The 22,988-nt window shown below is 39.1% G+C and overlaps 2 protein-coding genes across 3 annotated transcripts; one reads left to right on the top strand and one right to left on the bottom strand.

The window, feature by feature from the left end:
- Nucleotides 1-2,957: 2,957 nt before the first annotated feature.
- On the bottom strand, nt 2,958-7,364 carry lsm14b (LSM family member 14B). Its single transcript, XM_030139248.1, has 8 exons — nt 7,074-7,364; nt 6,276-6,436; nt 6,081-6,195; nt 5,832-5,999; nt 4,747-4,842; nt 4,504-4,665; nt 3,640-3,772; nt 2,958-3,570 (listed from the first exon to the last, which is right to left on the bottom strand). Exons 1-8 carry the CDS (start codon nt 7,192-7,194, stop codon nt 3,420-3,422), a joined length of 1,107 nt encoding a protein of 368 aa, XP_029995108.1. The 5' UTR covers nt 7,195-7,364; the 3' UTR covers nt 2,958-3,419.
- Nucleotides 7,365-9,079: 1,715 nt separating this feature from the next.
- LOC115422738 (transcription initiation factor TFIID subunit 4-like) lies at nt 9,080-22,689 on the top strand. 2 transcript variants are annotated; one of them, XM_030139247.1, is made up of 16 exons: nt 9,080-9,319; nt 9,476-10,279; nt 11,417-11,571; nt 12,072-12,191; nt 15,912-16,055; nt 16,799-16,921; nt 17,653-17,742; nt 18,113-18,340; nt 18,453-18,588; nt 19,686-19,803; nt 20,494-20,663; nt 20,759-20,889; nt 20,986-21,111; nt 21,331-21,387; nt 21,483-21,602; nt 21,727-22,689. In XM_030139247.1, exons 1-16 carry the CDS (start codon nt 9,085-9,087, stop codon nt 21,892-21,894), a joined length of 2,925 nt encoding a protein of 974 aa, XP_029995107.1. In that variant the 5' UTR covers nt 9,080-9,084; the 3' UTR covers nt 21,895-22,689. The 2 variants fall into 2 exon arrangements, with proteins under 2 accessions (XP_029995107.1, XP_029995106.1); XM_030139246.1 differs by having other exon boundaries at nt 19,683-19,803.
- The last annotated feature ends 299 nt before the right edge of the window (nt 22,690-22,988 follow it).

Here is a 22,988-nt window from a genome sequence, read left to right as displayed (position 1 = left end):
CAAGGAAAATGCTTCCAGAATAAAAGTAATAAAATTTTACCACATGAGAGTCACTGATAAAGAAAAGTCAAGTCAAAAATGCTGGTTGGCTGAACTTTCCAAGATACAGCCTTGGGTCAAAATGTGAAATTCAAGAATTAATGAGAGAATGGGTTTGACTCAAAAGGAATATTTGTCTCAGAGCTACAAGATCTACTTCAAAACACTGTCTGCACATTAGAATACATTCACTTTACAGGTTCTATTTAGTGGAAGATTTATAAAACTATTATATAAATGTACATAAACCAATATATATGTGTAATAACACTTTATCATATACCTTGAAAACATGAGCAAACCGACACTTTTGTCATTTATTTTCCAATTAATCTTATTAAAATACGTAACATTTAGCACATTTAATGTCTGAAGCAAATCATTTCTAAAAAACTGTAGACCAGTGTAACTTCAATTCTGAAAATTTTTACATTTTACAAACTATCCACAACAAAAAAAGATGTGAAAACTAAAAAAAAAAAAAAAAAAAAAAAAAAAAAATTTTGAAGAAAAATAAGCACAATTTTATCATTATGCCTCAACTTATGATTTATACATGTGCATTACAGATCAGCTCTACCAAGGCACTAAACATTTGTTAAAATTGCACTTTTCTTTAGATATTTCAGGTTGTTCATATTTGTTCTGTTTGACATTTTATTGTTAAAAGGATATCAGAATTTAATGTTCTTTGTAATAAATCAAAGAGAAAAAATTGGTGTTGACATTATTTATAGAAATAATGTTATATATATACTGAACAACAAAAGAAACGCAAGTTTTGGTCGTTAATTTAGGCAAGAGTTCAGCTGTCCTGTTGAGTTGTCAACTGAGATACACATTACAATAAGTGAGTTGTAACCATTGGAGCGTGTGTTTGCAGGCAAACATGACCACGAGTGGTGTTGAGCACGTGTACAAAGTATCAGAGGTGCGGTACGTTTTGAGTGATATGGTAGTGGGAGCAACAAATGGGAGTGGCAATTCCCTTTGTTTATCCGGGGGCTATAAAAAGAAATGGTAAGATTCAAAAGTTACTGCATTACCACGATGCCTCGCCTTAACGATAATCTGAGAGAACGCGCCATTGGTATGCTTGATGCTGGTTTAACGGCTCGCAACGTTGCCAGACGTCTGCAAGTGCACGAGTCCGCCATCAGTAGGCTGAGGACACGATTCCGTGACACAGGGACCACTCGGGACAGACCAAGATCCGGAAGACCACGTGTGACCACCCGTAATCAGGATCGCCATATTCGCTTGGCCCATCTTCGTGACCGTCAACTCAGCGCTTCAAGGACAGCAAGAGAGACCCACTGTAAATTTCACAGCTGGATATATATATCTCATGAAACCAATATTCATAATAAAACTCCCATATAAACCAATACCGAAACATATTTGCGTTTCTTTTGTTGTTCAGTATATATATTTTTTTCCCACATTAAAGAAGAAAATTTGGAGTAATTATTTACAGGTTATGCTATTATTTTCAAGTTTGATGCCCTTGACTGTTAATATCTTCAGGGTAATTTTTGCACTTTGCAAATTCATCCCACGGGCCAGATTGGAACTTTTGGCAGGCCGGTTTTGGCCCCTGGGCCGCATGTTTGACACCTGTGATGTAATCCAATGGAGTCTCCTCTCAATACTTGCAGAGACAAACACCTGCAGCTTCTTTGGGTTTTCATTGCAAGTACCCCTATCTGAAGCTTTTCATTGCCAAATAAAAAATACATGAGTTAACACATAATGTGAACCATCAGAATATAGTTCAATTTTTCCAGTAGTTCAGACCTTTGTTTGGCTCCATTTATAAACTTATGCAGTGGATCAGACCTGTAGCCCAATGCCAGACATTGTCCTTGGTTAAGCTGTAAAGAAATAATACCACTATTTATATCATGATACTTGTTTTCAGTGACTACACAAAAAAAAAAAAAAAAAAAAAAAAAAAAAATTGAAAAGCACTCAGAGCGCAGACCTCCGCCAAGGCAGATCAGTGCCCCCGCCTCGATCACCACCAAAATTTAATCATTTGTTCCTTGTGCCAGTATCAATATTTCCTGAAATTTTCATCCAAATCTGTCCATAACTTTTTGAAAGATCCGGATCAGTCTTTGCCATTTGATAGAACACCCCATTGTAAATCCCTGAGTCAAATTGCATGAGATTTGCACAATTCCCCCATATTGTGATTTCCACCATAAATATTAGTCCCATATTTATTTTACCTATATTTTAAGATTCCTTGACCATGAAAACATACCATTAGCAACTGGATTCATAATTATATTCTTATTAGTTCAGTAGTTATTCACGAAAATCACATTTCTCGTAATGGCGGTTTTCTTCTGGATCTAGCTCCTTAAGTATTAAAGCTACATGAAATCCGGTGGTATACTCCCGATGCGGAACTGACTGAGCTACACGATGGCGCTTGTCAGAAATTTCTACCTTTAATATTAAAGGCACAGTAGGCCAAAAAGTAAGGGCACCCCCATTTTTTATATAAATTGAGATAAAATCCGCCTTCTGGATCAGATCTGGATCAGCCTTTGAAATGTGATAGAGGACCCCATTGTCAATTCCTGAGTTAAATTTCATGAGTTTTGGTCAATAATTAAGCGAGATATTGGGAAACGAAGATTTTGGCCCCATTTACCACAATGTTAACGAAAATTTCAAAGTGATCCAGAATTTCTTCTGGATCACCCCCAAAAGTTAATCATTTCTTCCTTATCCCATTTCCAACAAACCCTGAAAATTTCATCCAAATCTGTCCATAACTTTTTGAGTTATGTTGCACACTAACGGACAGACAAACAAACCCTGGCAAAAACATAACCTCCTTGGCGGAGGTAAAAAAAAAAAAAAAAAAAAAAAAAAAAAAGTGAAACAAGAACATGAGGCAAGCGCATCAGCAATATCTAGTTTATTTAATCCATATGCATTTGGCAGTTCAGTGACAAAAATAAAGCAACGCATTATTCTTACATTAAAGTCTACAGTTCATTATGCAAAACACTGATAAATGTACAAATAGTTAACATGTAAGTGTACTCTTTGATTTGAACAAAAGGAGAATTCTACTATTCACTCACTACATACAACAACAACAAAAAAAAAAAAAATACACCTCAAAATACTGTAAGGAATAGTAAAAAAAAAAGTTGCATGCTGTAATGTGGCTCTTTTCTCAGCGTGCATTCAAATTAATGGAAAAAAAACAAAAAAAAAATAAACTGAATGAGACAGGTGACTTTAGAGGGAAATAAAAGTGATCTCTCAGCACATTACCAACAGATCTACTTTATCTAGTTTCAACATATAGATATTTACACAGTAAATTCATTAACAATTAACTTGAAGTCCAACCTTCACACCTGTCCACTCCTGGTTCTGTGGGTCTGAATGGTGCTCCAAGCTCTCCATCCAGTATATCCACCTCTAACGCTCCGACTTCTCAGAAACCATCCAGGAACCCCAAAAGTCTCTCGATTGAGCTTCCTCTCCTCTGCCCATGAAAGTCTGTTACAAACACACATAAATCACTTTACGTATAGAAAAAAAGTTTGTCACAGAGAACACTTTGTTTACCTGAAGTTATCAGAGGAAATGTTGTCAAAGAAAGATTTCGCTTTGTTGTAGTAGCATTTTGGTCCAAAATGATGATCCTCAAAACTGGCACAAGATTCCCCCCGTTCTTTCTCCTTTGCCTCATGATTTCCATCTGAAGAGAGAAAACACTTCATGTAAGCATGCTGAGGATAATGTGAACATTGGTTATTGCCCAAAATGTTTACCAAGTTAACCCATAAAGACCCAAAAATCCATCACCGACCAAAAGCATCTCCTGATCTAAAATATTTAATGCCTGTTGAACCACTAATCCTATCAATACATGTAAATAATTGATGTAAAATGCAGGCTGTTGTCTTTTCATGGTCATCAGATATGACCCATTTGGACGTTCATAGGCTCCGTAGTGAACATGGAAACACTGTCATCTTCTACAGCATGGATTCACCAGTAAAACCCATGGAGTTGGAACAATGACAGTAGATGGAAATGCAGTTTATAATATATTTTACTGAAAAAGTCACCCTTTCTGCAGTTTGTTTTTGATATAAAAAAACCTCAACTTTAATCTAAGCTTTTATGAACATCTTCATGATCAGTAAATTAGATACAGGAAAATACCCAATTTATACTAAAAATACAAAACAGAGGATATTATTATAAATAAATGGTGATAATTGACTTAGGAAAGGTTAGATATAGAGAAAATTTCATTTGTAAATGACAAAAGTAGCGTTGGGTCTTTATAGGTCAAACTTGTATGTTTTATTTGTCAATTTCCAGGAAATTGCACATATGCAAGAGAGATTGCAACAAGAACAAGTAAAGGGCAAAGTCAAAAGCTAGTGATTCATTTGTGGTGATTTGAGCTGTTGAACCAACCTTTAATGTTCATCCTGTTTTTCACTTCCCTCTCCAGCTCATCTTTAATGAACTGTGCATTAGAAGAATCAAAATCAAAGTCTGTGTCAAACTTTAAGATGGCAGAGGGAACTTTTGCCACCTTTAGCTGGCCCCTACTGCGATTCCTGGGTCTTCGCATTCCTAGAATCAAACGTGAGAGAAGTTATTATTTCATTTGAGATTCTTTGTGTAACACTTGGGCAAGTTAAATTTAATAATCACCTTGTCTTCTTCTGGGTGGGGGTTTGTTTTCATTGTTTCCAACATGCTGCTGCTGAGTTTCTTCCTTAACAGTGGATAAACCTGGGCGTGCTCTCACTTTAAAGACAGATATTTGGATCGTTTTTAAAGACTGTTTAGAATTCTACAAATGAAGACACTTGCACAGGATTGCAAATATGTTTAAAGCAGCGGTTCCCAACCTTTTTTGGCTCGTGACCCCATTTTAATATCACAAATTTCTGGTGACCCCAGACATTCAAAACAGAGACTTAAATGGGCTAAAATTAATTTGTTCTGATCATGTGAAAATTTGCTATACCATGTTGCAAATAAATGTTAATTTTAGATGACATTTAGTTTAAATAATGTATATTATTATTATTATTATTATTTCAAATTTTATGTTCTTATCCTGGTTTTTATCCTGGATTGTTTTTATCTTTCTGGTTTTTATTGTGTTTTATCACATCTTGTTTTTATTTATTTGATCTTATTTATTTTATTCTTTTACTTATCCATGCTGCTATACCAATGAATGGTGGAAAACTGAGCACTTTTTGTCCTGTCTGTAAGCGTGATCAAGTGCCTGTCTTGCATGTTCAATGTATGTGTTGTTGTAATGCCAAGGCAATCACCTAGACTGCAAAACAAATCTACCTACGGGTATAAATAAAGTAACCTTGACCTTATTATGGACAGGGGCAGAAAATTCAGGAGTAGATTACTGCACAAAGTGAGAATTTTATTTTCCTTGGTCAGGATATGTACAGTCAGTCCAGTTTGGATTTGCAAGGCTGACAATTAATACTGAATAAACAATAACTCAAACTATGAATTATGAAAGAGCTGCAGCATCTGAAACTGACCACAATGAACATTTGACAGATAAACAGAACCACAGTGCTTCAGTTTCAGCTTCAGTTTGTCATGTCTTATGTATTCTGATTGTCTCTGTCAACTCATGTATTTTTTAAGTTTTTTTTCATTTTTATCAATTGCTAGAAATTTCAGGCAACCCCATTTGAATTCCAGGTGACCCCAAGGCTGAAAAACACTGGTTTAAAGTCTCTTAAATGTATGCTTACGGGTCAGTCTTGGGCGTCTTCTGGGCTGAGATGTCTCTCCTCTGACCTTTTGGGGTTCTCTCCTCTCATAACGCCGCTCCTGGGATGCAGTCATAGTTCTCTTCTGTCTAGCCCTTTCTACACCGACTGTTTGAACAGCCTTTTCAACCCGTCTAACCCACACAGGCCCTGCATGAAGAATGAAACAACCGAAACCTGCTAAATACCATGAGGCTGGCTTTACCGATCAGCTTACCAATGACAACTTACCTAGGCCAAAAGCTGCAAACTGTCGATTTAGAAGGGAGCTGGCAGTGAGCTGATTGTAGGCAGACATCTGTAGGGGACTGTGGGAGTAGCTGCCAGACATGCCTGCACTAGTTGACTTCACAAAAAGATTTAAACAGTTTCGCTTTCATTTACTATCATCAAGTTTTTTGCGTTTTTTTTACTCTGAAACTGTACCTGCACAATCGCTGGATCCTGTGGAAGCCCATGTGATCTTGGAGGTTCACACAATGAGAGACTCTGAATGTCACTGCCCCGGAAAGTGATGTACTCATAGACATCATCTTTAGGTGGTGTTGGTCTATCAGTTGGTCTTCCCTCTGTTCCATGACACTTGACTAGACAATAGAAATTGTTTGAAACCTTTTTAATCAAGAAAACACATTTTAACATGTGATTCACCATTTAAAATACATAACCCCCATTTTTTTTAAAAAGCCTTTCATGCATGAATTATAAGAACCTTAGTCAAAACTTTTTCCTAAGTGTTTTTATTCCTCCATGGGCATGAAAAAACCAATGCGATCAATTTTTTTTTTCCTCCATTGAGTTACAAAAATGTCCGTGCATTACATTTTTGAAGTAAAGAAACGTGTTTAAATCCCAATATCAGAAAGTGATACGAAAACAATGAAATAACATTTTTAATGCTGCTAATCTGATGTTTTCTCACATTTTAACATATTCTAATGTTAGTTATTACTCACTTCATGGAGATAATATGCACACAAAAAAAAAAGTAACAATTAACAACTGATTCACACTTAAACGTGTTAGTGCAGCTCAGGTTTATCTAGAACAGCATAGTTACAGTAATGGTATGAATTGCAGTACATGAGATGATGCATAAGTGTCCACTGTGTTGGCTGATATGGAACTAAAACAACAAAACCCATGAATATACAACAGTTTTGAATAACTGTCCTCTGTAGTGACCACTATACATGAAAGGGTTAAATATGCTGTTTAACTCACCTTTTGCCAGCACTACAGTAGAGTTGAGTTTATCAATAGTGTACAATATTCCCTCATAACGATTTTGGGCTTTTGAAATCAATGAAATTTTACATCCAAGGTATACATTTGCTGAACTCATCCCTGCTGAGGCTGTAGGATATACTACTTAGAATAATTGCTTTCTAGTCACATCAAACAGCATCTCATAAAACCAAGAAGCAACTGGAGGGAATTTATGTGCATCCACAGGTGGCACAAACCAAGTGATTATGGCAGCGCACCTGATCACAATCAGCCCCTCTTCTAAGAAATGACTAGTGATGTGACGTTCACGAACGAATCGAATCTTTTGAACGGCTCTTTGAAATGAATGATGGGAACCCAGTCTTTGTAAAGAGCCGTTCTTTTTTTTTTTTTTTTGACTGTTAACCCTTTCATGCACGAATTATGGGAACCTTAATCAAAATTTTTTCCTGAGTGTTTTTATTCTTCTTAAGGCATGAAAAAAACAATGCGATTGAAAATTTTCTTCTGAAAAATAAATTTTAAAAAATAAAATAAAAATAATTTTATAAAAAATAAAAAAAATACATAAAAATAATAATAATGAAAAAAAAAATTCTTATGAACCTATTTTTCATGAAGTTGCAAAAATGTCCATTCAGCTGGACACCACACGTTTAATTTTTGATGCACAGAAACATGTATTTACTGATAAATTGTGTGAAAACTATGGTGTCAGAAAAGATATGTAGTGTCTTAAAACTTTAATAAAGATATGTGTGAAAAAAAACAAAACAACGAAAACAACAACAAAATCCATGAATATAGAAGAGAAAAGCTGTAGAATAGCTGTCCACTGTAGTGACCAGTACGCATGAAAGGGTTAATTTACCAACATACTGTTCTTGTTCTGAGAATTACACTACCGTTCAGGTATTTAGGTAACTGCAGTGCTTAATCACTGTTGTGTTTTGTGCATTTTTTTCCGTATGTTTACACACATTGATTGCTCTTGTTTTGAGGAGAATAAAATGTTATTTCATAAGAAAATATTTTATTTTCTTCTTCATTTTTAGGCTAGTCCACATAATGTACCGTGATGTTTTTTTTTTTTTCAAATTCCAGCATTTGTCTAATGTCACCTCTCATGTCATGTATTTAACCCACACATTTGAACAAACTATTCTTTTTTAAGGTAAGATAATATTTACTGCCGTGCCAATTCAACACCTTTAAAATGTCATGTCAATCATCACATGTAGCCTTTTTAGTCATTAAAACATTGGCGTTTCAAAATAATGCAAAAAACATAAAAGAGCCAGTCTTTTGAACGGCTCCCTTCAAAGAGCCAAAAGTCCCATCACTAGAAATGACAACTGAAACATCATAAAATAACATCTTTTTTTTTTTTTTTTTAAATATCTGTTAAGTCTGTTTTTAGGTCGGGTTATTTTAAATGAATGCACTAATAGAAGTTCTGACAAAAATGCCAGTGGGCCTGAATAACAGCTGTGTAGACTGGTAAACTCAGATCTGTCTCTGCATTCAGTGTATGTCAGTGTGTGTCAGTGTATGTCAGTGTATGTCAGTGTATGTCAGTGTGTGTCAGTGTATGTCAGTGTGTGTCAGTGCTGTGACAGAGGCAACAGCTGTTGACAGTCTACTGCAAAAAAAAAAAATAGCAACGTTAACACGCAGCCATTTTGAGCGTGCTAGGATAAACTACGGTGGCTAAATGCTTCGATATTCTGCAAACACCCACAAAGATTTATTTATCGAAAGGAGAAACTTTCTCTGTTAGACTCCTTAATGTGACTAGTTCCCACCAGGAGCAGCTCAGTGAGCGGTTCTGTTGTTTACCTCTGAAACTGTCTCACTCGGTTGGCACACTGCACTGCAACTCGCGACCATTTGTTCCAAGCTTTATTTTCTTGAAGGAGCCAATCACAGCGTACGGTGGTGATGCGTCACGGATAGTGCATCCAATCGGCGCATGCGTCTCACGAAGAAGCGTAGCTGGGCAAAGATGGCGGCGGGCTCCGATTTGCTGGATGATGTTTTCTTCAACACAGAGGTGGACGAAAAAGTAGTTAGTGACATAGTCGGATCTCTGGAGTCTGAACTAACTGGGGCAGGTCACGTCAACACAGCGGTCAGGGTCCAGTCTGCAGCAAGTCACTTTGTTAATTCAGCTGCCGATAGTAATTCCAATGTTCAGGGCAGCAAAATGGGACTTTCTCAACAAGAGCTTGCTAAAGCAGGTAAGATAGCTGCCCACTCCGTTTAGCTAACATTAGCTTATTTTGGTCACGTTGTTCTGGAGATAGTAGCTAATTGGGAATCACTTTTTGCCCGAAACTAATGTGAATCGGAGAGTTGTTCGACACCTCTTGATTCATGTGTTTCCGCTCCTGTAGGGACGAGAGTCCACGGAGGTGTCATTAACAGTACAGGGTCCCAGGGTTCAAGCATGGATGGAGCTGAAGGGACCAATTCAGCGGCGGGACCGAGCGTGACAGCCGCACAGACTCAGTCCAAGCCGGCGACAGCTAGCGGAGTTGTTACGGTAGTAACCGACGCAACGTCTGGTGTTGGGAAACCTGGGACGACTGGTGTTCAAACTTTGAATGGAAGTACCGTGGTGGTGAACTGTCACACACCCGGAGGCGCATCTGTTGACAGCAGCAGTAAAAACTCTCAGTCCGCTGTTCCGGCTGTCAACAACGGACCTGGATCTTTGAGCAAAGGAAACACAGCGGTTTTGCCTGACACACCACCGAGTACTATTATACGAACTTCTTCGACAAGTGTGCAAAATGCTGTGACTGCGCCTGTGAACAGTGTACCCACAGTCACGCTTGCAAGGCCACCTATGCAAACTCTTATCAATACCTCGCAAAGCGGCGGCACCCCCCCCACTGTTGTAACATCAGCAGCCGTCACTGTCACCAGCACCACTGCTGCTGCCACCAACAACCCTGACACTTCTAAGCCTGTGTTGCAGACAGGCGCAGCCGTTGTGGCTTCAGGTGTTGTATCGGTGCCAGCTGCGACCATAAAGAGCCCGACTGTTGTGCAAAACTTAAGGACTTCTGTGCCGTCGACGATAGCTGCAGCTCCTGTCGGTGGAATACGAGCGATTGCTCCACAGGTGTTGGCCCCTCGACTCACCCAGCCACAACAAAACGCTCCAAACATCCAAAACATTCAGCTCCCACCAGGTAACTGTCATAAAATGTTCACAGAGTAAAAGAACGTCTACGGATGAGGGGAAATTCACTTTAGAGGTGGAATAATAATATATAATCACTGTAGTAAATATAAAATTAGCATTATTTGATGAAAAGCAAGTGATGATTTGATACATTTTTATTGATCTCAAAGGGCATGCAACCGTTTACAGATGGATGAGGTTCTAACTACAAACACAAAGTAGATTTGTGTTGCTGTCTGTTGGTTTTCAGTTGATTGATTGACTGTCTTGTCAGAGAGAATACTTAACAATTCCCATATCAGTTGTCATAATTTATTAATCATTATCTCTCAATTGCACGTTTGCTTTTCAAGAGTGGTTTGTTTCTGACCTCAGCTTTTACTCCAAGATTTGACTTTGACAGATTTTAATTTTGTCCTCCAGCTATTTCATTAATTTATCAGATTTTCTTTAGCAGTATGAGTTTTTTCAAAACTCTTAAGAATTCCTACATGGACACTAGCTTTGGCTGTGGGCTTGTAGTTTTTTTTTTTGTTTGTTTGTTTTTTTACTAATCTTATTTGACTGGTTTTGTTTGGCTGAGTAAAAAGCTGTAAGCACAAGTGTCTGTTAAAAATATGACAGCCCTCTCAGTTCATGCAAAAATCAGAAAAAGAAAGTCTTTGAGGCCTGCAAAAGTCATGAAATTCAGTGAAATCATTGACATCATGGGGTTTCATTTCATGAATAGTTATGTCACAATGTGGAGCAAGAAGTGTTTTTGTAAAAGCTGTTTGAGGTTTTAAAACAATTTAAATTGTGTATTAGCAGTCATTTCATTTTTTGCACAAAAGCCTGTATTTGTTGCTGTTCCTGTTCAATTTTCATGCAATAATTAGCCAAAGCACACCTTTGTACATGCGCTTAAAAGTAAAGAGTGGTCATGGAAAATATCTTTGTTAGTCCTTGAAAAGTAGTGGAAAAGTTTAGAAATTTATTTTGTAAAACTGTGTGAGATCCCTGTATAATCAGTAGCTCTATAAATATAAACATGAGTAATTCATGCCCCTCATCAGAATATCCTGGACATATAATACACACTTAGATCATGACAGACAAAACATGAACTAAAACAAGGTCATTTTTTTATGTTTGCCCTTTGCAGGCATGGTCTTAGTTCGCAGTGAGAGTGGGCAGCTGCTGATGATTCACCAGCAGACGTTGGCTCAGATGCAGGCTCAATCACAGTCCCAAAGTGCCATGACACCCCGACCTGCAGTCCCCACCAGCACTCCACCTGTCCAGATCACCTCTATACAGGTATGAGTGCTTCTGCACACAGGTGCACAGATACATATAGAAACTGTTGCTCATTCATGCCAGAGAGTGATGCACAGATCTGAAAATAGAGTAATAATCAGAGCTTCTTATAAACAATCCAATTACATCTTCCACTTCTTCTGAATGAAATTGTAAGGTAAGAAAATAATTCTCAGATTTAAAAAATATTAAAAGTAACTGTTCTCAGGCTAGGCTGGTGCAAATTATTCACATTTCCTATTCACTTTGGTTATTTAACAGTAACCTCTCAATTACATGCTTTTAAAGGATACTAATTCCCAAAATTCAATGGCAGTAGAGAAAAAGTGGACTTAGTGCTTCCATAGTAACAGGTATTTAAGGCCACAGAGCTTTGTGTTAAATCAGGTCTATCTGGAGGAATGTTTCACTACCTGATAAGACATGAAAACTAAATAGAGTACTGTGTTAATTTCCCTGTCTTGCATATATCCTGGTTTGTTTTTTTTGTTTTTTTGTAGGCCCCAGGTGCATCACTGTTGGCTCGCCAGGTTAACCCCACCACCATTATCAAACAAGGTACTACAGTTCAGACCACTGTGACAGCCACCACCACACTGCAGCGGCCTCCTGTTCTGCAGGTAAAACCACCAGTCTGGTATTTATTCCTACTTTTAAAACTCAAATGATTATATGGTCAGACTACACCAGTGGTTTCCAACCTTTTTTGGCTCGTGACCCCATTTTAACATCATAAATTTCTGACAACTGCAGACATTCAAAATGGAGACATTTTTTTGCTAAAATTATTTTGTTTTTGATCATGTAATACAGGGGTGTCAACTCATTTTAGTTCAGAGGCCACATACAGCCTAATATGATATAAAATGGGCTGGACGAGTAAACTAATATAAATAATAGGATAAGAACTTTTTCTGTAATGAAAATGTTTACATCTACGAATTGTACTTGAACATAACATTAACAAATATGAACTACCTGAAAATTCTTTCGTAAGATAAGTGCAATGTTGACAATATTACGCTTTACTTTATCATTTATACATATGAATCACAACTTAGAGATCACAGTGGGTCTACAAATACACAAAAAATTGAATAACGGAGAATATTATTAAAATTCTACATACTTCTCCTAAGACATTTCAGATTTTCACATTTTTTGTAAAAGGCTAGTCTGTAAATGTGAACATTTTTGTGTAATTTTACTTTTTTTTTTTTTTTTTTTACACTAAAACAAAAAGACAAATTTCAATATTTCTAGGTTATTATGACAGTATTTTACTGGTCTTATCCACTTTAGAATGAAATGACCTTGATTGTTAATATCTTCAGCATAATTTTTGTATTTCACAAATTCATCCCAGGGGCCGGATTGAACCCTTTGGCGGGCCAGATTTGGCCCCCAGGCCACATGTTTGACACCTGTGATGTAATAGTTTGCTACACTATGTTGCAAATAAACGTTAATTTTAGATGACATTTAGTCTATATAATGTATATTATTATGGACAGAGGCAGAAAAGCCAGGAGTAGATTACTGCACAAAGTGAGAATTTGATTTTCCTTGGTCAGGATATGTACAGTCAGTCCAGCTTGGATTTACAAGGCTGACAATTAATACTGAACAAACAAGAACTCAAACTATGAATTATGAAAGAGCTGTAGCATCTGAAACTGACCACAATGAACATTTGACAGATAAACAGTACCACAGGGCCTCAGTTTTGCCTTCACAGTTTGTCATGTCTTTTATGTTTTGAGATTGTCTCTCTCAACTCACCATATATTTTTTTATTTGTAAGGTTTTATTTTATTTTTATTGATTACTGGAAATTTCAAGCGACCCCATTTGAATTCCAGGTGACCCCACGTGGGGTCCCAACCCCAAGGTTGAAAAACAGTGGGCTACACTGTTCCTTGGTTCCTTTCAGTTTTTGATCTTCTCTCTTCCTCTTAATTTTTTGTTCATTTTTGACACTAAGCACCAAGCAATGAGGCAGTTAGTTAACTCTTTAAGTGCCAGACAGTTAAGGGGTTAATAAGCCTTAAAAGTGCCACAGAATTTGGCTGTTTTTCAGTATTTCGCGTCGTTTTTATAATATTTGAAGAATCCTGCAGGAAACCGCTCGGTAACATCCGACCGATTGCTAATTAGATTCAAAACGCACCGGACGCCGATTCATTATTGATCGTAATTTGCATAATTCATAATAATAATAATAATAATAATCTTTATTTATATAGCACTTTTCATACATTAAAAACTGTAGCACAAAGTGCTTTACATATCAGTTTAAAAATCAGTACCGCCCCCCACCCACTCACCCACACACACACACACACACACACACACACACACACACACACATATACATGCAAACCCACAAGCTCACACATACTTAAGAAGACTGACTGAGCACGGGTAGACCAGAACAAAAATGTACAAGTAAAAGTAAAACATCAGTTTAGGAGGCGCTGTCTCAGGGAGCCATCCGCACCAGGAGGCAGCCGCCGACCCCGGCGACCAGGCACCAGCAACACAGCCCCGCATCCCAACTAGTGGGAGAGGGCCAACTGGGACCCCCACCCACCAGAAAGGAGCGGACCCCAGTGAGAGAAGGCGCCACAGCCCCCGGAGTCCACAGCCGCCCCCCGGCATGGAGGGCTCCCTCTGATGAAACACCGGAGAATAAGAAACATTAAAAAGATATAAAAATATTATTCGGTCGTGTGACCTCAAATTCCCGTCTGCTTGGTCTCAAAAGGGGGACACGGAAAGAACGTCATCGAAATGTGAGAAAGAAATGGGGGTGGATGGTTTGTTTGTACACAAATATGGCGTGTTCTCCAAAGCCGATCTGATCGGCCCGTGGCACTTTACAGGTCGTTTTCGTAAAGCCGATTTAATCGGCCCATGGCACTGAAAGAGTTAAAACTACCATTTGGTCTGTATGAAAGGTGCTGGGTATTACCCCTTTTAATAGATGATCCACGGGGTCATTTTTGTTTTTAAGATTTGTTTTTCTGCTTTTAATGCATTCATTAGATTGCTGAAATTTAGATAGACAGGAAAAGTGTGGGAAGGGAAGCCAGCTGTTTGATCTGATAGTATGGTAGGTCAACAGAGCGCTGCATCTGCAGTCTGTTAAATTACTTTCTCTTTGGTGGGTTGATAAAAGTTTCCACCTCCTACACTGAACTTTTAACTGCAATCTCCAAAACCAATCCTGCAGTTCCTATGGCTTAGAAAGACCAATGACATGAGTGGCATCAACATCATAACGGTCTATTTTCACTTGCTACATCAATCTGACCAGAACACAGTTTTATTATTGTCATTCAACCCATGTTTTTTGTTTAGAAGAGCAAATCAGTATTTTTTTTCCTGTCTCTCTTTCCTTTAATTTTGCACTTTTTTGGTTTCTACAATGTTTCCTGGCAATTCTCCAAAGGTATTTTGGCAGATTTGTCAGTAATTGTGTATTAAAAGATTCCTGACGTGGACAAAATGAATGGCGAGAAATGTTATTCTAGTCAGTGCATTTGAAGAAGGAGGAATGCACATGTTGTTACTACCAGTACCCACTTACTGCTTCTCACAGGACTGAAGCTCTCTCACATTTTGGAGAAAAGGCGTTAATTTTTCAGGATGAGAAAAGTTGTTTATATTTTTCTCCTTTTTGCCGAAAAGCAAAGCCTGTCTTTTGCACTTAGACTTTTTGAGCAATTGAGACTGATTTCCTACACCGAAAGGCTTGATCATAAGAGCCCACAGGTGTGCGGTCATCTTGTCTTGTCTTGTTTGTGGTGCCTAATGATCACACAATAAAAGAATAGATTTTTGCTTCAAGGCCAGTATATTTGTTTTCATTTGTGCCTTTTCCAGGAGCCCTGTTGTATTAAGCTATGTTGTGAATTCTTCAGGTTGGTGTGGAATTCCCTTTAGAGGTTATTAAATTTTATTATCCTCATTAGCAGCCTTACAGTGTGTTTTGTAGTGCAAGGTTGTGCTTCTAACCCTATTGTAACTTAGGGGTAGAAAAACAAAAAAAAACAAAACACTGAACACTTCAGAGATGGGAATTTTAATTAAAATGTGAAATAATTTATTTGATACAAAAACTACAAAGACTGTGATTATATTTTTTCTAAGTGCCTAGAGTACAAGTGACTATATGCATTTAGTCCACACATAATAAAGTGTCGGCTCTAAAAGCATATCTGCAGCATATCAAGCACCAGTGGAGTGTACTGTCCACTGAGAAAAGGCACGTCACTGCTATTCTGACCTTGTCATTCTGTCTGATCTTGTGACTGTACATTCCCTGATTCATATAGAACACCATCATGCTGGGAGGAACGGCCACCACTGTGGGACAGCCCACCACAGTGCAGCCTGGATCTGCAGCCACAGCAGTAACACAGAGGGTAGGACCCCATGGGACCACTGGGACCCCTGTCACTCCAACAGCTATCACAGCTGTAAGAGACAAGTACTAACCTTGAATGCATTTGACTGTGGTATCTATCAAAAGTGTTTGTGCTAGGGATGCAAGTTAGCCATTAATCCATTAATCGTTGGTTGGTTGACCTTATCGATCAATTAACAATTAATTGATGGGCGGCGATTTTTCTGAGAATCTGAATTTCTCTTTTGATCATGTCTATAAGAATAAAAGCTAAATATTGTTTATACACTTTAGGAAAAAAGCATGTCATATTCCTTAATGATTAACTAAATGTACCACTGGGTACAGTACAGGCAGTGACATTTATGGAGTAGAACTAAATAAATTCTGCAGGGAAATTCAATAAAATAAATGGATCTGGAAAGGGGGCAGTTTTGAAGAAATGGGCATTTCTAACTTTGCATCACTGACCATGATGAAGCGAGATTTCAGAGGGATGCGATTCTAACTCATCAACGCCCTGATCTGGTTCGATGACTGGCTATCCCAGCCGCGCCGTCGCAGCGCGGACAAACTGGCAGCCTTCAGACAGGACGTGAAAAAGGGCAATTAACTGACAATTAATAATTTAATCAAGCAAATCTTATCAACAATTAATTGGTAGTCGATTAGGTGTTTACATCCCTAGTTTGTGCATAACCCACTATCCTGACAGTAAATTGTGTGCATATTAAGATATTCTTTCTTTCTTTATATTTCCACTCTAGTGTGGTATGTAGGTTTAAGAGTAATGTAATTGTGTGTATGTATTTTCAGGAAACACTGGAGAATGTAAAAAAATGCAAAAACTTTTTTTCAACGTTGATCAAACTGGCATCAAATGGGAAACAGTCCTCTGAAACGACAGCTAATGTCAAGGAGCTGGTCAAGAACCTGCTGGTATATTTTTTCCTTTTTTATTCCTCCATCACACTCCACTATGTTTCATTCCACCTCTATCTTAAAACTTGATGTGTCATTCCTCATTTTGTATCACACTTACCATTTTTTACCTCCGCCAAGGAGGTTATGTTTTTGCCAGGGTTTGTTTGTTTGTTTGTCTGTCTGTTTGTTTGTTTGTCTGTCCGTTAGTGTGCAACATAACTCAAAAAGTTATGGACAGATTTGGATGAAATTTTCAGGGTTTGTTGGAAATGGGATAAGGAAGAAATGATTAAATTTTGGTGGTGATCGGGGGTGGGGGGGCCACGGGGGGGGGGGGGGGGGGGGGGGGGGGGGGGGGGGCACTGATCGTTACTGTGCAACATAACTCAAAAAGTTATGGACAGATTTGGATGAAATTTTCAGGGTTTGTTGGAAATGGGATAAGGAAGAAATGATTAAATTTTGGTGGTGATCGGGGGTGGGGGGGCCACGGGGGGGGGGGGGGGGCACTGATCGTTACTGTGCAACATAACTCAAAAAGTTATGGACAGATTTGGATGAAATTTTCAGGGTTTGTTGGAAATGGGATAAGGAAGAAATGATTAAATTTTGGTGGTGATCGGGGGTGGGGGGACCCACGGGGAGGGGCCACTGATTAGCCTTGGCGGAGGTCTGCGCTCTCAGAGTGCTTCTAGTTTGTTACTGTTTTCTCGTAACTTGGATCTGATATTTTTTTTCCATAACAGGAAGCAAAGATAGAGCCTGAAGATTTCACCAGTAGATTATATCAGGAGCTCAACTCCTCACCACAGCCCTACCTTGTGCCTTTCTTAAAGGTGAGACCAACACATACAAAGACTGTGTATTTACAGTGTGTGTCCATACACAGACTCTGTTGTGCCTTCTTGTTTCTTGTCATAAAATCCTCACTGCATGCCCTCAGATAAAATCACTGGGCTTCTGGAAGTACAAGAGTAGACATTATCATCATCACTATCAACAGGCTTCGTAAAGTTTCAGCTGACGGGTAGCAAATAGGAGGTTATTAGAGAAAACTACATAGAAAATCTGAATATACTTAAGAACAAAACCCAGAATTAATGCCTAAAGTAAACTTAATCAAATTACAGCCAAGTATGTCCCAAAAGGAGTCATTCTAATGATAATGTCGGATCATATATTGTCCTTTATGTCTTCTGTCTTCAGAGAAGTCTCCCAGCACTGCGTCAGATGACCCCAGACTCAGAGGCCTTTATCCAGCAGAGCCTGCTTCCTCAGCCCAGCACTCAGCCTACTGCTGCAGCCTCCACAGCCCTCACCGCTGTGGTGCTGCGACCCCCCCTCTCCAGCGCTGCCACTGTAGTGACCAGCACCCCTGTGACCAAAACCACAGTCATCAGCCTCACTCAGACGCCTCACAGTAAACCCAGCCTGGTAATTGTACTGTTTCTGCAAATCATTTATCATCATGTACATTTTGAAACACGTATGCAAGTGCTACATTTTTTTTCATCATCTTTTATTTATTTATTTATTTTTTTTCCAGATTGTGCCCCAGCAACATGGAACGATGGTGAGGCCTCAGGTGACCTTAACTAAGTCTCCCATAGTAACACTCAGAGGACAGTCTCACAGTCGCATCATTGTTGGCCAGCCACAGGTGGTCAAACAACTGCAGACAGGTGTGTGCTTGTGTGTACTCAGCAGTCCAAATTTATGCAACACGCTTTAGTTTGGAAGTGCTGCCTCCTTGTGGACATTATTTGGCACATGTTTGATATGAATTTTAGCATATACACTCAAGGAAAAAAGAAACGCATCATTTTCATTTTCTCAGTTTTTTCAGAAATATGACAGTTATTGCAAAATTGCAAACTACAATGAGTTCAGTACTATTCTGAGTCAAAATGAAATGATTGTTTTCCTGCTTCCGGTTGATTGATTTTGATTAGCAATAAGAACTGTATTTTTGTATTCCTCACCCATGTCTGCTCATGAGTAAAACTCACAGATGAATTGGACCTCTCCTCAATTGTGCACAACCATTTCGTATAAAAAGACACCAAAATGGAGCAAAAACACATTTGTCCACAATGCCACGACTACTGCAACCGGAGAGAGATCGGGCCATTGGCATGCTTCAAGCTGGACGGAGCAGACGGGCCGTAGCCAGGGTGTTTGGAGTCCACCACTCTACTGCAGTTGTAACATGCAGTCAACCAGATCTGGGACAGTCGGAGGAGGAGCCGGTGGTGTGGTAACACTCAGCAAGGAGCACAACGGAGGAGTTGTGAACTCCAAACACCCTGGCTACGGCCTGTCTGCTCTGTCCAGCTTGAAGCATGCCGATGGCCTGATCTCTTTCCGGTTGCAGTAATCATGGCATTGTGGACAAATGTGTTTTTGCTCCATTTTGGTGTCTTTTTATACGGAATCGTTGTGCACAACTGAGGAGTTCCAATTCATCTGTGAGTTTCACTCATGAGCGAGTGGGTGAGGAATACAAAAATACAGTTCTTATTGCTAATCAAAATCAATCAACTGGAACCAGGAAAACAATCATTTCATTTTGACTCAGAATAGTACTGAACTCATTGTAGTTTGCAATTTTGCAATAACTGTCATATTTCTGAAAAAATTTAGAAAATGAAAATGGTGTGTTTCTTTTTTCCTTGAGTGTAGTTGCCAAATTTTATGCATTTTTCCATTCTTCACATTAACAAATTCACCTCTGACTACAACTCATTTTGCTTCTATGTGTATTTTGTGTCTATATTAGTACCAACAGCAAAGCCGACATTGGCTCCATTCGTCAAAGGAGTACAAGTAGTCGGTCAGGCAGCGCTCATTGCTGCTCAGAAGAACAAGCTGAAGGAAGCAGGAGGAGGAACATTCAGGTCTGTGGCATATTCAGAGAAGAAACGTATGTCAGCGTCATAGACATTTGAGAATAAAATCTTTGCAGCCTGTGGTTTACTGAGACTTTAGAACAGCAAAGGAGTTTTTAAAACAAAGTCATAATATAATGAATGCAGCATATAAAGCAATAACATTTTATTTTACATTTTATAAAATCCACATTATGCACATTACTACAGCTATTAAGACCCTTTCAGTGCAGGACCAACATTTACTTTAGTAAACAATATATAATAAAAACAGGGGCAGGTCAGGTGTTTTTTGACACCCACCTTCATAGTGTACACTGTATATTTATGTAAACACTAATTCTCAAGTCAAGTTAGGCAGCTATGAGCTCAGCCCACCGAAAACAGCACTGGATGAAATTAGATTTTGTAGGATCTGGCTGCTGAAAATTTCATGTTGCAGAGAAGTCAATTGTTTAGTAACTGAAGAAAGGCAAGGATATAGTCACTGGTTAACTGTTATTGATAAGAAAAATGTGTCGAGCTACTGTGCGAGTGCCTGCACAGATTCAGAACAATTGAGTCTCCACAGGCTTTGTTTAGGCTTAAATTATTAAGTTTATTTCTGTAGAAGTGTACAGAACATAAAAGTGCTGTGGTTTTACTTAAGCTGTATTGACTTTGAGCTTTAAAAAACGGATCACTTTTTCTTTTGTTCAGGGACGACGATGATATCAATGACGTGGCCTCAATGGCAGGAGTCAACTTGTCGGAGGAGAATGCTCGTATCCTAGCAACCAACTCTGAGCTTGTTGGCGCAGTCACTCGCTCCTGTAAGGATGAGACCTTCCTTTCCACCTCTTCTCTTACCCGCAGAACTATTGAGATTGGTGAGGCACACACACGCAAAGTCAAGAAAACGGCTGTACTGTGAAAGGTTAGCAAAGTTTCACAGTGTCAAATTCTTCGTTCACTGTGGTTACAGGAAGGAAGTTTGGTATCAGTGACTTGGGGACAGATGTCATCAACTTCATTTCCCATGCTACTCAGCAACGGCTACAAAACCTGTTGGAAAAAGTGTCCCAAGTGGCACAGCAGAAAAACATAACATTTAAGGTGATAATTAAGTTCAATAAACGCAGTTAACAGTTACAGTTTCTCTCATTGTGTCTTTCTGACCTTTTTCAACATCGCTCTCATTTCATCCTTCAGGAAGACGAGCGGTACGAGCAGGTCAATGACGTGCGAGCTCAGCTGAAGTTCTTCGAGCAGCTGGATCAGATGGAAAAGCAAAGAAAGGAGGAGCAGGAGAGAGAGATCCTCTTAAAGGCTGCTAAGGTAACAACACACACCAAAAGGGCTCACATCGTCCTTCACTACTGGAATTTATAAAGATGGTGGACGAGTGATTCCCGGGTCAGTTACATTAGTACGCAGTTCATCCGCTGCTAATAGTCACTGGTGGGCAGAGTGTGTAAGTGAATGAATAAAAAGACTGATTGAATAAATTGAACATATTCATGCTAAAATATTAAAGTATCTTTTACTCTGCCGCAGTCTCGGTCAAGGCAAGAGGACCCCGAGCAGCTCCGACTTAAACAGAAGGCTAAAGAGGTGAATACATGCTTCTATAATCGACTGTGAGATTAAGCTTGATTAAGCTTTGTGTCAAGCCGCTCAACGGAACTGTATTACTGCTCGCTTTGTAGATGCAGCAGCAGGAGCTAGCTCAGATCAGGCAAAGAGAAGCCAACCTAACAGCGCTGGCAGCAATCGGCCCCAGGAAAAAACGGAAAATGGACTCTCCTGTTAGGGGTGCCAGCGCAGAGGTGAGAAAAATGTGACCGCTGATTTGCCTCAATGAATTGTACTCATTCTGAATTATTCTGAGTCGGAAGAAAAGGTCAATATAAGACTAAATTCTTTTGTTTTTTCTCTCATTTCACCATCCAGAGCTCAGGGTCTGGCCCCTCCCAACCTGGAGGCTCCAGCGCATCAGGCTCCAGACAGTTTATGCGACAGCGCGTCACCAGAGTCAACCTCAGGGACCTGCTCTTCTGCCTGGAGAACGAAAGAGGGACCAGTCACTCACACCTGCTCTACAAAGGCTTCCTCAAATAGCGTTCGTATTAAAACGACTCGTCTCACTCAGTAGCATTAAGGAAGCAGAGTTGACTGCCAGCTCAGACCCTTTTCCCACCAGTACCTTGGTTTGATCATTCTCCGTCAGATGATGAGATGTCTATCGGTGGGAGCGGAATTATCTGGAACACAGAAAAGACGTCAGCTTTTAAAAGCGTTTAAACACAGGCCTTTTGTATTTCCACCACGAAGGCGGAGCAGATATTCCAACTCGGGCCTCCGATTTCAGCATGCGTCTCAGCTCAGTTCGCTCCACAGAGAGGAATTGCACTCAAATACGCTTCACTCATGCACAGCTGCGCACGAGGAACATGTCATTATCTGAACGCTTCACAACGGAAAAACATTGCCAGTGTCACTGCACTGACGTCAGTGCTGTAGCAGCACGTCGATGTGAAGTGGTGCTTTAAAATAAAAAAAAAAGTGCAAAATTCAGGCGTAACAGTCTGATTTTACAAGACCTCTGTTTTCAACGTAAGCACTCTGAGAAGAACGCAAAGACAACCATGTCTATTTAAGTTCTTGATAGACATTTTAATTTATCCCACATTTATACTCTATTTTTTTAGCAGTTTTAATACCTGTGGATTGTTTTACAGAGACTAATAGTCCTGTCATCTGCTGAGTTGCCTTCTCACCAAATTAAGCCATATGAATTAGAATGTGTTGAACAGCGACTATGAGAGAATCCATCACTTTATTCATGACTTCTCTTCACATGCATTGGATGTGTGTGTTTTCTTTTTGTCTTTGCTTGGGAAAAAAAAAAAAAAAGATTATGAATATGTTGTATATTATGTAACTGTGTTGGTAACTCTCACCTTTCCTTAGGGTTTTGCTACACAGCGGTTGAAAGAAAAACACCTGTTTTTCCCGATTCTAGCACATATACTACACAGGCACGCCTAACATTCCCATTGATCATTCAACACTGCACACCAAACTCCTCCGCAATCACAAGTTTCCATTACTTTCTTCACCGATAGCGTGAGACCTGAACTGCTATGACAGTGAACATCCATCCTGAGATAATTTTCATTTGCTGCTTTAATGTGACAGACACCTGGAAACCT

Source organism: Sphaeramia orbicularis, chromosome 7 (genome assembly GCF_902148855.1).
Source record: "Sphaeramia orbicularis chromosome 7, fSphaOr1.1, whole genome shotgun sequence".
In the NCBI taxonomy this organism is placed as follows: Eukaryota; Metazoa; Chordata; class Actinopteri; order Kurtiformes; family Apogonidae; genus Sphaeramia; species Sphaeramia orbicularis.
Note: the sequence above shows the minus strand (reverse complement) of the source record. Positions and strands in the feature narration are given on the sequence as shown.

Excerpts from the sequence above, each read along its gene's own strand:
- lsm14b (XM_030139248.1), bottom strand. The coding sequence starts at position 7,194 with ATGAGTTCAGCAAATGTATACCTTGGATGTAAAATTTCATTGATTTCA. Across the intron at positions 6,437-7,073 it reads TACTGTAGTGCTGGCAAAAG|TCAAGTGTCATGGAACAGAG; the intron begins GTGAGTTAAACA and ends TCTATTGTCTAG. Across the intron at positions 4,666-4,746 it reads CCCACCCAGAAGAAGACAAG|GAATGCGAAGACCCAGGAAT; the intron begins GTGATTATTAAA and ends GTTTGATTCTAG.
- LOC115422738 (XM_030139246.1), top strand. The coding sequence starts at position 9,085 with ATGGCGGCGGGCTCCGATTTGCTGGATGATGTTTTCTTCAACACAGAG. Across the intron at positions 9,320-9,475 it reads ACAAGAGCTTGCTAAAGCAG|GGACGAGAGTCCACGGAGGT; the intron begins GTAAGATAGCTG and ends CCGCTCCTGTAG. Across the intron at positions 10,280-11,416 it reads AAACATTCAGCTCCCACCAG|GCATGGTCTTAGTTCGCAGT; the intron begins GTAACTGTCATA and ends TGCCCTTTGCAG.